Source organism: Delphinapterus leucas, chromosome 13 (assembly GCF_059928025.1).
Source record: "Delphinapterus leucas isolate spDelLeu-1000000601 "Yukka" chromosome 13, BTC_Dleu_Yukka2, whole genome shotgun sequence".
Taxonomy (NCBI): Eukaryota; Metazoa; Chordata; class Mammalia; order Artiodactyla; family Monodontidae; genus Delphinapterus; species Delphinapterus leucas.
The window spans coordinates 9,171,469-9,187,269 of NC_143141.1; the positions used below are offsets into that span (position 1 = coordinate 9,171,469).

The window sequence follows — 15,801 nt, forward strand, 5'->3', positions numbered from 1 at the left end:
TATAGATGCAAAACTCCTTAACACAAAATTAGCAAGTAGAATTCAGCAATATATAGTATAAAAAAAATTATACAACATGATGGAGTCATGTTTATTCCAGGATACAAGGCTGGTTCAATATTCAAAAATCAATATAATCAAGCAAATTAACAGGCTAGGGAAGAAAAATCACATGAACCTTTCAACTGACACAGAAAAAGCATTTGACAAAATCTAACACCCATTCATGATAAAAACTCTCAGAAAACTAGAAATATAAGGGACCTTCCTTAACTTGATTTTTTTTTTTAATCTACCAAAAAAACCTAACATCATACTTAATGGTTAAAGACTGAAAGCTTTCTCCTAAGATCTGAAATGAGGTAAGGATGTCTACTCTTACCACTTCTATTCAACCTAATACTGCAAGTTCTAGCCATCACGACAAGACAAGGAAATAAAAGGCATATAGATCAGAAAGGAAGAATAAAAACCTTCCCTATTGGGCTTTCCCGGTGGTGCAGTGGTTGAGAGTCCGCCTGCCGATGCAGGGGACACGGGTTTGTGCCGCGGAGCGGCTGGGCCCGTGAGCCATGGCCGCTGAGCCTGCGCGTCCGGAGCCTGTGCTCCGCAACACGAGAGGCCACAACAGTGAGAGGCCCGCGTACCGAAAAAAAAAAAAAACTGCCCTATTTGGAGGTGACATGATGGTCTACCTAGAAATCCCAAGGAATCAACAACAACCAAAGAAAACCTCGTAGAATTAATATGTGTGTTCAATAAGGTCACTGGATAGAAGATCAACATTAAAAAATCAACCATATTCCTACATACTAGCAATGAACATGTGGAAACCAAAATCAAAAATACAATTTCACTTATAATTGCTCAGAAAAATGAAATACGCAGTAAATCTAACAAAACATGTCCAATACTTGTACACTGAAAATTACAAGACAGGTGTTGAAGGAAATCAAAGATGTAAATAAATGAAGAGATACTCCATATTCATGGACTGAAAGACTCAACATAGTAAAGATGCCAATTCTCCTTAAATTGATATACTGGTTTAATGCAATTCCTATCAAAATCCCAGCAATATTTTTGTAGACAGACATGGTTATTCTAAAATTTATATGGAAAGGCAAAGAAAATAGAGTAGTAGTTAAGACAATTGTAAAAAAAGAATAAAGAGGGAGGAATCAGTCTACCCAATGTCAAGACATTATATAATTATAGTAATCAGGAGTATGGGGTTTGGTGGAGAGACGGACATACAGATAAATAGAACAAAACAGAGGACCCAGAAATAGCCCCATATAAGTACAACCAGCTAATTTTTAACAAAGATAGAAAAGCAATTCAAAAGAGAAAGGATAGTCTTTTCAATAAAAGTTGCTGGAGAAATTGGATATCCATAGTCCCAAAAAATCAACCTTATACAAAAAATAAATTAATCACAGGCTAAATGTAGGGTGTAAAATCATAAAAGTTTCAGGAAGAAAAGGGGGGAGAAAAACTCTGAGACTTAGCAAGATCTATACAAGAAAAAAAACAAATTGGATCTCATCACCTGTGCACTGAGATATACATGTATATCTGTGCAGCAAGATACATGCTGGGCCATAAATTAAATGTCAGTCAATTTCAAAGATATATATTTTTTCCCACTCAATTTCTTTAAAACACAAATGACTTTTTAAAGCAATAATTATAACACTGGATTGTGAGGTTTATGATATATGTAAAAATAAAATATACTAAAACAATAACACCAAGGACAGGTATGGGGGATAAGTGGAGCTATACTGTTATAAGAGTCTTACATTTTACATGAAGTAGTGCAAAGCTAACTTTTACCAGACCGTGACAAGTTATGGATATAATCACTAGAGCAACCACTGAAAATGCAATGCAAAAAGGTATACCTTGGGCTTCCCTGGTGGCGCAGTGGTTAAGAATCTGCCTGCCAATGCAGGGGACACAGGTTCGAGCCCTTGTCTGGGAGGATCCCACATGCCGCGGAGCAACTAAGCCTGTGCACCACAACTACTGAGCCCGTGCACCACAACTACTGAGGCTGTGTGCCACAACTACTGAAGCCTGCGTGCCTAGAGCCAATGCTCCACAACAAGAGAAGCCACCACAATGAGAAGCCCGCGCACCACAATGAAGACCCAACACAGCCAAAAATAAAATAAATAAAAAATTTTTTAAAAACTTAATTTTTTAAAAAATGGTATACCTTAAAATCCTATTGCAATTCAAATGGAAAATGAAAATGGAATTAAATGAAATACAAAAATATTCAATGTACCCAAAAGAGGTCAGGAAAGGAGAAACAGAGGGGAAAGAAAGTGATGGGACAAATGGAAAACAAACAGTGAAATGGTAAACCTAAATCTCACTGAGTCAATTACTACATTAAATGTAGAGACCCAAACTACAATTAAAAGACAGATTATGAAACTGGGTTAAAGGGGCACTCTTTAAAGACAGAGAGTACAGATAATCTGTAAATGAAGAGTCTAAACATATATGCCATGTAAAAATGAAGCACGAGGAAGCTGTAGTGGTTATATTAATATTAGACAAAGTAAATGTCAAAACAAGGACTACCGTGTGATATAAAGATGGACATTTCAAAATTATTAAAATTTGCCAATTCATCAGACAGATATGAAAATCTTAAATGTGTATGCATTTAGAGTTTCAAACTACACGAACAAAACTGACAGAACTAAAGGGAGAAATGGACAAATCCACTAGAAAAAAAAAAACACTGAAGACAGAACATCTCTACAATACTATCAAGCATCTTGACCTAATTAACCTTTATAGATACCACCTAACAACTGCAGAATACACATTGTTTTCAAGCATGTATGAAATGTGCAGCAAGATACATGCTGGGCCATAAGTTAAATGTCAGTCAATTTCAAAGACTAAGAGATGCTCTCTGACCTCAATAGAAGTGAATTAGAAATCCAACTACAAAAAAGATATCTTTAAAAGTCCTAACATATTTGGAAATTAAACGCATTTCTTAAAAAACATGAATCTAAGAAAAAAGATTATGAATCTAAGAAATCTAAGAATATGAATCTAAGAAAAAGAGGAAATAAATACTTTAAACTCAATAATAATGAAAACACCACCTATCAAGATGTCTGCGATTCAGCCTAAGCAATGCTTAGAGGAATACTTATAACTTTAAATACCTATATGAGAAGAGAAGAAAGATTTAAGATCAATTATCTACGTTTCCACCTTAAAATAGAAAAAGAAATGCAAGTTAAACTCAAAGTAAGTAGAAGGAAATAAATAATAAATATCAAAGCAGATATCAATGAAATAGAAAACAAGGGATAGAAAAAAAAAAAAATCAACAAACCCCAAATTTGATTCTTTGAAAAGAGGTATGATATACCCCTAACAAGACTTATCAAGAAAAGTGAGAGAAAACACAAATTATCAATATCAAGAGGGAACATCACTACTGATTCTACAGGTATTTAAAAAATGTTAAGGGAATATTTTGAACAATGTTTTGCCAATATATTAGAAAATATTCATGAAAGGGACAAATTTCTTGAAAAACACAACTTTCCAAAACTGACATGATGAAACAGAAAACCTGAATAGTTCTACGTAAATTACAGAAACTGAATTTCTTATGAAACTTCTCCTATAAACTCCAGGCTCAGATAAGTTTTGCTGGTGAGTTCTATCAAACATTTAAAGTTGAAATAGTACTAATCATATACGAACACCACCAGAACACAGAGGAGAAGGGAATACTTCCACATCATTTTATGAGGCCAGCATAACCCTGATGCCAAAACCTAACAAGGACATGAAACGAAAATTACGGAGCAATATCCTTCATGATCTTAAATGGAAAACTCCTTGACAAAATATAAAGAATTCCTATTTTGCTAATATTAATGACTGAGTTATAATTATTTGAAACATGAGTTTGTTTCTTTATAAAGGAATCCCACAGACCCTGACTCTTGCAGACTCCCCCACATCTAAAAGGTATTTAGATGGTACAGGGTTGGCTGTACTAGCCTTTGTGGAAGGATAAATAAGAAGGCACAGCTTGAGCCCTGAAGAGCAAGGCCTTGCCCTTAGGATGGGCCCCCAGATCAGTCTGTAACACCCACATCCCCTAGATCTTCCTTATTACCAGCATGGAACAAAGCTGTCAAGGGAACTGGTGAAAAATGTGAAAAACACAGTATTAACGGCTGCTCAAAAAATATGTTTAATTGATTAATCGACAAATTCAGAATAAAATCCTAGTAATGAAAATTGCCCTGACTAAAGGAGTGTTTCCCTCAGGTGGGGTGTTACTGAAATGTGGGCCAGCACAGTCCCAATGGGTGGGCAATCACACAATGTAAGACACTCAGTATCTCTGGTCCCCAGGCCCTACATTTCAGTAGCGACTCAAGTCAACATGTCCTTTAAAACAAAAAAACCCTCACACATTTCCATACTCCCTGTTGGAGGGCGGTACTCCTGGGAGTTGAAAACTAACATTCTAACTAAGACATTTAAGAAAATACTGGACCATTAACAGGCAGGTCACAACAGGAAAATAGCACGTTCTCCCTGAAACCACACACAGCTATTGTTCTAATCCATAGCCTCCAAAAGGGTTTGCATAGGCCAGGGGGTGAGCAAGACATCTGCGGGTACAAGGGGTATAACTCCTATTTATTTCTTATTTCATCTTTAAAAGAAGAAAGAATGAAATTAAGCATTATTAATATTTAATATGTGGGTTGATGATTGTACATCTAAATAATATATTGATACATATATTGGGGGTCCGTGCGCAAACCTTTCTTACCCATAAGGATGTGAGATCAAAATAAACTCAGAGACCTGTGCTTTTGAGGGACCTTCAGAACTGATGCAACCTCCTCAAAGGCTAAAGGGCAGCATGCTGGTTGGGTTTTCCAGCCAGTGTTGCTTTGTGAGTATTATACCTTCACAACGTGGAAATCCAATCTGTGACAAAATCTGTTTCAAGGTCAATTTGTTGCTCTTAAGCCCATGCAGTTGAAGCCATTCCTCAGAAGAGATGAGACTCTGCTTGGCCGAGTCTGTTCTGGCGTTGCTCAGTCCCTCTTGCCACTGCAGCTGCTGTTCAGAGATGGTGGAAGATGAGCCTGGTACATCCATCTCTGAGCTAGGATCTAAGTCATAGGGACCTCCTGTAAGGGCAATTGTCAACATCAGACTTCCCGAAAACTTGGAAACAATCTAACATCAACCAAGGATTGGTTTAATATAAATTACAGTGCAACCATCACTGGAATTCTATCAGGTGAAAATTATAATACAAACTGTATATTTGTTGGCAAAGAAAATATCTACATGTATGGCTAAAAGGTATCCATAAAACTCAATGTCTACATGTGTATACCCACAGACACTCAGAAAAACATCTAGAAAGATATGTGCCAATTTTTACAGTAGTTTTCTCTGTGTGGTGGAAGCACGTGTAGTCTTTGCCTTTTCTATATTGTTTAAACTTTTACACTAGTTAAACATTTCTAAGACAAGATTTACTTTTATAATCAGAAAAATACAAAACTCTTCCATTTTGGAAAATAAACATTCGCTCCTGAACCTTCATGACACATCAGTATTCCAGTTATAATCACACCTGACCTTCCTCTTCCAAAGAGGATAAAGAGGATAAAACGCTGAAAGGAAACAAACCTTTTCTCAGGTGGAGTGGCTAACTGGGAGCTAGGGACATGGGGGCAACCAGACAGAGGCTCAGCCCTGATAGAATACAGGGACTCACCTTCCCACGTTTCATTCTCTGGGACTTCACTCGAAAGCTGTACTTAAACGTTCTGGCTCATGTAGCCAAGCTGTTCTGAGACCAACCAGACTCAATGCAATATACAACACACTGAACTGATCCAGACCTGCCTAAACATAGCTGATGCACACACAGGGAAGGAGGAGCCTGACTGTAATGTAATCTTAACCCACTCATTGCAACTTCAGGCAGGGCCTGATGACTTGGAGAAAGAGTAGAAACCTCTGCTTCCCTCTGTACCTAGAATGTGCAATGCATATAAATGTGTTTCCCTGGACTGTAACATTTTTCAACAATGGAAAAACTCGCTTTTCCCATTTCTAAAACTCTAACCCTATTTTCTGAAAGTATCAGTGTTATGACATGCAAATTCAGTCAAACAGAAATCAATCCGACCCACGCTGGGGAGGTTTTGTGAAAAGAAGTTAGAAGTATTATTATTAGCAAACATTTATTTAACTTTATATATGTTCTGTGTAGTATATACTTTTCCTTACAATAACCTTATGAGGTAGGTAGTACTATTAATCCCATCATACAGATGAGGAAACCAAGACAGAGTGCTTAACTAACTTGCCCAGTTCTCACAGCTGGTGGGGGATGTAGCTGAGATTCTAACCCACTCCAGAGTCTATGTTCTGTGAACTTTACAGTAATGAAACCAACCGCAGCAACTTCCATTTGTTGGCCAGGAACAGAGCGTTTTAAAGACACTACCCACAAATTATTCATCATGGTATCCGTTACCCACTGCTATCACCCCACTTACCTTTGAGGAATTGGAAGCTTCAAGAATTTAAAGAACTTGTTCAGGACCCATAGCCAGTAAAGCAGAGGCAGAAGTCAAAGCCATTTCTTAACCTCTCTGCCATGGCAATAAGTGACTTCCAGCCTGGTCCTACGGTACAAGCTTACTGATTCCTTCCAGTAAGACTGCTGTCCACGCTGCCCATCAGGGCTCCTGGGTCCTCACTGATGACAGAGCACTAACCTTTATTATCAGAGCTCAGGCTCAATAAACTTCCTGGCTTATCATTTTCAAGTTTTTAAAGATAATGATTTCTATTTTAAGGTTTATGTGAATTTGTATTGTCCATATATGTTGAATTCCAAAGGTACACAAACCCATGCTATTGGTGAAGATCTTTCTACAAGGGCTCAATTTGATGAGAATGTTACAAGAATATCTTGGAGAGCATCACGTAGGAGTGGGAAGATTTAGAATGAAAACTCTGTGTCGGTCCATTCTGCCATTTCAGGCAAGCAATTCCTCCTCTCTACATTGGTAATACACCCTAACTCCCAGGTCCACTGCAAGGAACAAATGTGGCAATACATGAGTTACGTGTGGGTGAGCACTTGATGTATTGGAAAGAACTGTGTACAAATAAATTCCTTAAAAGTCATTACCCTTTATATTACTGCATGTTTGTGAGCTAATACATGGATGTTTTTAAGCTAAAAAAAAAAAAAGTCAGTACCCTTTAGTACTTTGTTTCATATACCCACTTTTTCTCCAATCCTCTTTTGTTGTTGTTGTGTTTTTTTGCGATACACGGGCCTCTCACTGTTGTGGCCTCTCCCGTCGCGGAGCACAGGCTCCGGACGCACAGGCTCAGCGGCCATGGCTCACGGGTCCAGCCGCTCCGCGGCATGTGGGATCTTCCCGCACCGGGGCACGAACCCGCGTCCCCTGCATCCGCAGGCAGACTCTCAACAACTGCGCCACCAGGGAAGCCCTCTCCAAGTCTCTTTTTACCCACCATGTCCCCAGAGCTATGAAGTTTGGGCTCCTCCTCCTTTAGAATCACAGAACATGAAAAGAGCAAGGAAGGCAGACTAATACGCTTCTACTCTTTTTGAGATCTGCCCAACAGAGACTGCCAGCTGAAGAACTTTTAAATTTGGCCAGTGCTTCCTACAGAAACAAGAAAAAGGAAGTCCCAGAATATTTCTCACTATTTCACCATTTCCAGTTAATCTTTCTCCTTCTCAAACACATTCATCCACCTCCTGTAGTCTTCTTACTAGAGGAAGCTACAGGCCCTAGGTTAAAAAGGGAGCACGGCTACATAAACTGTCCTACTAAGGCTACTAAACTGGATTTGGAACCTTAAAGAAGATTTCAGAAGAGTCATAGCTTTTGTTTTTAAGCCAAAGGGACGTGTTCTCAATTCCAAACAAAAGACAACTGAATCCTCCAGCTAAGGTGTATGCCCCAGTCTCTTTTGCATTCGAATGATTTTTTTTTAAATAAAAGTTGTTTTTTAAGTCTGGTTGGCTCTACTGGATCAGAGAACCTACATGAGTCATTCTAATTCAGATCTTGATCCTTCAGGCTTTTTAGCTTGAGAATACCCATTTTGTTGGAAATGAAAGCTTGGAAAGTTGAACTTATCCAGAGAAAACAAAGAAGGAAGGAGAGAAAGGGCACCTCCGACAGAAGGGATCATTTACACAGATGTGATAAGAGCTACTCTGTCAGAGCAAGGAAGCCTTCGAGAGCAAAGTTGTCAAGTAAACTGACAAAGCAGCCCTTCCACACAGCCTTCCTGCTTTCCTACATCTAAGCTGCTCTCAGGTCATTCTCCTGCATGGAATCTTAGCCTTGAAGGCCCATTTCCAAACCTGCTCCTTCGTTAAGACTCTCCAGATGCTCTCACCAACCTTCTGCATCCTCCCCCTGGGAAAGCCCTAGTTTTTGCTTTGATACTTCACCCATATGGCCTTGGCCACTTCAGGTTTGTCCTCCCTAGATTGAAAGAAGGTTCAATGACTACAGGGACAAACTACATGAATGTCCTCAAGCAAAGGGCCTGATATACAGCAGGTATTTTGTACAGGTGTTGAGTTGAATTAAATTGATCACTCAGAATTACTGAGAATCCTGATCTTCAAACAAGGCAAAGATTCTCAGGGCAGGAAACAGCTGTCTCTTTAAACAGACATTTCCCAGATATTACTATGGTATTATTATTACTATTATAATTCAGTTTCTTCTTCTGAGGTTATTACAATATAGAGGAACCCAGAAGTTAGAAACAACAAATCCCAGTTGAGCGCTTCCCTAAGTTTTAAAAGCTATCCCAAGAGCCAAAGTTTGGGGAAATAGAAAGGGGTTTCCTAAATAGAAAAAGTATAAATGGAAAAAAGAAAAAATAAATAAAGAAGTGAAAGTCTGAGCTGAAGGCAGGGTCGGGCAGGCAGAATTTGGGGAAAAAATATAAAGTTGATTAAGCTGGCACAGTCCAAAAGGTCCCAACCAAGGTAACTAGGGGCTCCGTGTACAGCCAGCCTGGGGCTGCTAGGGCGTGCCGGTTCTAGGAGGCCAAGAGCTGCCCCAGGGCTGTCCTGCGGTGAGCCCCTGTGGAAGTCCTGATGCCTTAAGAGAGCAGGTCCTATATGGTCAGAGGTTGAAGGACCGTGCATGACTTAATTATGCATTAATTCAGCTTAAATATTTGGAAAACTCTACCTGCTTCACCTTATTACTGCTGGCCTATAGTACAGACAAAACTTTTCTAAGCTGGTTCTCTACCAGAGCGACCGAGCTTTCCCTGGGAGTGAGGTATGGTGCAATGAGCTCTGAAATAGGAGGGGTCGGTTCCTTGTTTCTGGGTCTGACCCTCGTAGGAATTAGTTAAGTGAGTCAGAGCAAGTCGCTGCGCTTTTCTGGGCCTCTTTCCGCATCTGTAAGCGGGGGCTAGTCCAGCTCGGAAACTGTATGATCCCAAGGTTTCCCTACGCAGCTTGCTGGAAACCTCGGCACCTCAGAGGTTCTGACGTGAGGGGATAGTATCCCACACTTACTAGGCAACCTGTCAGATGAATGACAAGGCGATTCCTGTTCAGCAGCCGCCCTCCCATGCTAGGGGCGCCGTCTGGCTCGAGAGGACAGGCAAGCCACGCATCCTGTTGGTTGAAAAAGCGGGCGCAGGGTCCGCGCTTGGCGCAACAGGATTCCAGCTTTTCGATATCTCCGTGACCCGAGCGCGACCTGTTGACCACTGCGTCGCCGCGGTTGCTCGGACACCGCCAATCAAGGCGCGGCTTCCCGAGCCGGCCCCCGTGGAGGCGGAGCCAGAGGAGAACGGGTGGGACTCCCAGGTGGTTCCGCCTTGGGGCGGTGCGGGACTGGGTACCGGGTCCAGCTGAGACAGACGGATTGGAAGGACAGTGTGCTGCGGTTTTGCAAATTTGCAACTGGTGGGGGGGTGGGGGGCGGGGGAGGGCGCTTTAGTTACCAAAATTCCTCATATCTTTGGATATAAGTATTCCTATAGGCATTATTTTCTCTTACTTTATTTGTACCTTAACGAGTAAGCAAAGAGCTCAAAATATGCGTCTGTGATTTTTCAGTCACTCGGAAATAAAACTGTGCTTGTGAAAAGCGTCTTTAAATCCTTAAGAGGAGATCCCACAGGCAAGAATTGTTTTACTATATGTATTGGGATATTAAACTGTGTCTTAGATTTTAAAACTCAAAAAGTGACCAGATTATTTGTAGGCTCAAAGATCTAATAAAACATAGTTAATATTAGAACTGAATAATTCTGTCCTCGACAGAAAAGTCTACTTCATCTACAGGGGTTTACTTTTCCTACATTCTTTTAATGCCTTTATAACTTTAAAAGTACGGAAAGGTTTGATCTCAGATCATAAATCATTATGCAAAGGTAGTAGATTGTGTACCATTGGCCCTGCAAATGACATCTGCCAACCACACCCCCAAAAAACAAAAACTCAGCAGTACTGAAGATTCTGTTCAGAAGGCAAGTAGCACAACGGCCACGCCCACGCCCACGTTTGCCAATGCCACCTTAATCCCTGCTGTCCACACCCTGCCAGACTCATATTTCTGGGTCAGGTGGGTGAGATGGAGCGCACAGCATCCGCTGAGCCAAACCCACTGCCTCATGCTGTCACACCAGGCCGTCCTGTCTCCACCTTCACCCCATGCCTTCTCCCTTCCCTGGGACACTTGCCAATTATATGCAAGTCACTGCAGATGACTCTATGCTTCTGTCATTTACATTTATGTGCCTACAAGCATAAATTCTTAGGAAATGTTAAATATTAATTATTTAAACTGTAGACAGATAAGTGAGCAGAAGTTTAGGCCATTTTGAAGTATTGCAAAGCTGACATGGACTTCAGTTCAGCCAGCCACAGGATGGTTCACCTCATTTTTGTTTGCTGGTCTGGCATAAGAATACCTTTAGCACAGTTGTGATATGCCATTGGACTGAACTGTCGCACGTTTGTTTCGAATTTACATTTTACAGATATTTTGTATCCTACCATCAAACTCAGTAATTGGCATTTATTATTTCACTCCCATCCTTAAAGTAATGTCTAACCTGAGTTTATCATTCAGGGCCCGTATTGTACTTTCAGCCTCTTTGTCCACAACTCAAACCCTCCAACAGGGAGCCTAACCTGGTCCCTGCCTTTGACCACACGTGCCTTTACTCCAACACCCCCTTCACCAGGATTACCACAACTTGGGAGCCACAGACCTGCCCAGGGCCTACAGGTCGAGCTCAAGCTCCTCTGTCTTCACTTGACCCTTGGGGACACACCAGCCCCAATCATTTCTTTCCACCTGTCCAGACTCAGAGAATCAGTTGTCAGTACCACACACCTGGCACTGCCTCCTGCCTTGTGACAGCCCTTACATTGTTATTTGACCCTTGTGCTGGTTACTTTTCAGGTTGAATCGTTCTTCCTTTTCCTTAAACAAGCCCATCACTGGCACTGCCGGGCTTATGGTCATGATTAGAATCTCGGTGGGCGAGGGGCAAAGATGATGATAAATGATAAAAAGGAGGAAAAGCAATTTTCCTGAGCCCACCACAAACACTGGAACCAGAGAAAAATTAGAATGTTAATTCAAGAGAATTGTATGTATGTATGAGAAAGAGTCTGAGAGAGAGTTAATGCTACACGGTAGCATTCCCAAATAGAAAGGAGGAAGTGGGGAGTGGAGCACCTGGATCAGGTGCTTGGTCGAACCTTGGTCGGCACTGTTGGTCCAGGGAGTTTGGCCGCCCAGGGGCTGCCTGAGATAGCTGGGGTGGGCAAAGTCCAAACAGACATTTGTATATATTGTGATATTCTTCAATTCACTGTTCTTTGTTTGAGGAGTGAATGTAGGCTTGCGGCTCTCAACCTAACATCTTCCATGAGGAACAGGACTTTTAAGGATAACTCTTCTGCCCTTGACAATTACTATGTTCACTGTTACTCGACATTTAAAAATAATAGCTAGAGGGGCTTCCCCGGTGGCGCAGTGGTTGGGAGTCCGCCTGCCGATGCAGGGGACACGGGTTCGTGCCCCGGTCCAGGAAGATCCCACATGCCGCGGAGCGGCTGGGCCCGTGAGCCATGGCCGCTGAGCTTGCGCGTCCGGAGCCTGTGCTCCACAACAGTGAGAGGCTCGCGAACCGCAAAAAATAAATAAATAAATAAAAATAATAGCTAGGATTTCTTGAATGCCAGACAATGCTTTAAGCACTTTAAATATATCACTTCATTCAATCCTCACAAAAACTCCAGGAGGGAAATACCATGATTATCCCCATTTGACAGACAAGGAAACTGAGACATAAGATCAAGCAACTTCTCCAAGGCTACTCAGCAAGTAAAAGGTGGCTGGAGAATCTGAACCCGGGCAGCCTGCCTCAGCACCCCACCCTCGTAATTACGTGCTGTGATGGTCAATTGCTGGCTTTAGCTTTCTGCAAAAGAAATGTTCTGCTGTCTCAGCTGTACAGTATTCACTTAGAACCGGATATTAATGCCACAATGAAAACCTCACTGGACTTGAATGGGCTTTTAACAGAACACATTTCAATTTTAAATGGCATAAAGCAGGTCCATTTTCTAATTGCCTCTGCCTTCCACACTTCCTGTTAATCAACCCCTTTGCAACTCAGTGTGGCTTTTCGATGAACTGGACGCCTTTGAGTCTACAGTCATATCCCAATAGCTGAATTAAGACTTGAACAATATTTTATCTAAGCAGGAAGTCCCAAACACTTGAAAATTTTAAATCACTCTTCAAAACAGATACTTACACCAAAAGCTGGCAAAATCAACACTCCTGGGATGAGATTTTGATCACATGGAAGCGATATTCAGGAATGGGCCTGAATCTTACCTTGGCCGAGTCATCCTCGTTTTGCGGTTCCTAAGGAGAGGAGTAGACAAACTGGAAATGGCAATGGGAGATAAGACATCTCCTCATTTTAGGGCCCTCTGACCCTAGGGCAGGGTGACCTGGCAACACTTTGTGTGCACAAGACTTGGGCACAAGGCTAGGGCCTCTCTCTCCTTCTAAGCTCAGATCTCTCTACCGGCGTCTTGCCAATCCTGGAGGGGCAAATATGTGGTGGGAGTAGGAGAGAAGAGGCTCTGCCCACCAGAAGAGGTAAGCTCTGGTTTTGCTGCCCTCTTCTCCGCTTTGCGAAAGAGCTAAGTGCCAGAGGGAGAAACACACCTGGTGGCCACCTTCACACTCTAACCTTGGCACCAGCAGCATCCTGAAATCTGATCCAATTAGATCAATACTCACACTTCTTGAGGAGTGAAGGGAAGAGGAAAGAGAGGAAGAGGATAACATTAAACGAATTACAACATTCTCACTGACGAATCTAATTGTGAAAATCCCAGGTAAAATACCAATAATTTGAATTTAAGAGAATATTTTTTAAATCAGTTTTTAAAAAACTGTAAAAGTACATACTTTTCTACCAAGCCATTCCACTTGGTTTCCTTGAGCATATGTAAAAGAGTTTTTATGACAGCAAAATAATGGAAATCATCTAAATGTCCATCAGTAAGGAAGTAGTTGAAATTATGGTATATTCTCATTGTAATATAGTAGTTTAAAAAAATAAGTTTACTTGTAATAATGTAGAAAGATCTCCAAGGTATGTTATTGAGTTATTTTTTAATCAACTTACAGAACAAATGCAAACATTTTATGTTAATACGCACGTATACACACACACACACACACACACACACAATTATACTGATGCAGTCATACGTTTGCTTCCACTCACAGCTCATTGGCCAGAGCAAGTCACATGACCCCACCTCATTACTAGGAGATGGGGAACTTCGGGAAGCGCAGGATAGTCACTGGGCAGTGGGAATTTCTCCCTGCCATATAATCTAAGGCTTGGGCTTTGGGAGAACAGCAGTCAGAAAGAGTTGCAGCCAAACACACTCTGCTTTCCACTGTGCTACATGGAAATAAAGTAAAGAAGAGGCTGCCTGGTGGAATGTGGCAGCAAGGGCACGCGGAGTATATGGAAACTCAGAAAACACACACACACGCTCACACACACACGGTCCAGCTACAATTATATACTAAGAGTTTCTTACTCAAATAGAAATGCTGTCACAGAGACAGGGTTTATAATATTATATGCCAAGGGCTTTTGTAAAATGCTAATATAATAATGATCATTTGAAGATTATATGTTCTAAAAGTATCTATTAAAGACACCATTATGTTGCCATAAGCCCCAATTCAAATGCCCTACAAGCTTCTCTAGGAATTTAGTGCTATGGAAAAGTGCGCCTCTTGTCGGGTTGTTTTTTGTTTGTTTGTGGGGTTTTTTTGGCTATGCCTTAGGCTCACCTGAAGTATCTTTCTGAGGTTACTTGCCTCCCTCCCATCTTTCACCTCTCAACTGTTATAATTCTACTCTGGTCTCAACATTTTTGAAAGTGTGTATGGGAAGGACCTTTAACTGTAGCTCAGTGCCTTTCAAGAAGTGAGAAGAGCATAAATAAAATCTCAAACAGAAAAATGGAGGCATTTTTCTGTACGATGCCTTCCAAAGCCTGCATGGTTGCTGGGAGGGGCTGAGCAGGAATTGCAAGATGAGGTGGGGCAGGATGACTGCTCCGCCTCTGGGAATGGGCCAATGGGCACTCAGATTTCAGAGGTCCCGGGGAGAAAGGCAGCTGCCTTTTTCTTTACTTGAGGCTCCTTCCCCCAGCTCCCCGCCCTGCTGGAGGTGGAGAATCCCGCTGTGACTGAGGCTTCCATGGGGCAAGCTGAGCCCCCCAGGCCTCACTCACCCAGAGCCCCCCACAAGAGGGAGCCCCTGATCCCATCTCTTTGCTTAAGTTGGCAGGAGTTTGCCCCCACCTTCCAAGCCCCAGAGCCTGCTCTCCCCTTCACCCTACTCAGTTTCACACGTGTCCTTCCTCCTGACCGATAAATTAACCTGGTTCTTGAATCATTCACAGATAATGGACAGAGAAGTATTGATTTTTAACTGCAGTGAAATTTTAAGCAAAACTCCAGAAAGTCCTTACCTGAATGCCACTTTTTTGTCTTATGAAGAACTCTTTAACTGAAAGGATGGCTTCAAAAGAATACATAATTAGTAGGTTTCTTCCTTCTATTGAAAACTTTTCCATCTTCTTGATGAAAGCCTAGTGCTAATGCAAAGCTGCAAGCCTGTCTTTAAGATCCCAGCTACATTTCCTGAAAGAACAGGACAAGAAGTAAATGATGACTAATGTGAAACACAAATTCCACAGAGCCATTCTGTGAAAGAATAAATTTATTTACATAGAGAAGCAAAAAGGTGATTGTGTCTCCCTTTAGTGAAAGGTACCTGTTAATTGTATAAAATTAGGTGCCCAGTATTTGGGACATATTGCTCTGTATGCCCTCATCTATTTAGATACACATGGGTATCTCAGTGACTATATAATTGATTACTGTAATCAACGGCCCTTCATTTTAAATAGAACTTCCAATTTGGGGGCTTATAAACCAAACATCAGAAAACTAATAAATATAAAATAATTTCTAAAATAAAATAAAATAAAATAATTTATGCCCCTGGGCCACACCTATCCTATCCAAAGTGTACCAAAAGGAAGTTTGTAGGGTATAGGAATCAGAGATGATGGGCCAAGGGGCCCATGCACTGAATAAAGAC

General features: G+C 41.3%; 1 protein-coding gene across 14 annotated transcripts in view; it reads right to left on the reverse strand.

Moving 5' to 3' along the window:
- The window catches only part of VWA3B (von Willebrand factor A domain containing 3B), a 211,733-nt gene extending 198,726 nt beyond the window's left edge, over positions 1–13,007 (reverse strand). For 4 of the 14 annotated variants that reach the window (XM_089922674.1, XM_089922679.1, XM_089922682.1 and 1 more), the window contains exons 1-2: positions 5,807–7,780; positions 4,980–5,207 (exon numbers count right to left, since the gene is read on the reverse strand). In XM_089922674.1, the coding sequence (XP_089778800.1) occupies positions 4,980–5,175 (196 nt within the window). In that variant the 5' untranslated portion in view covers positions 5,176–5,207; positions 5,807–7,780. Of the gene's footprint in view, positions 1–4,979; positions 5,208–5,806; positions 7,781–9,637; positions 9,894–12,906 lie in introns of those variants that run through there. The other 10 variants (XM_089922680.1, XM_089922678.1, XM_089922676.1 and 7 more) reach the window with 6 other exon arrangements.
- Between the last annotated feature and the right edge of the window lie 2,794 nt (positions 13,008–15,801).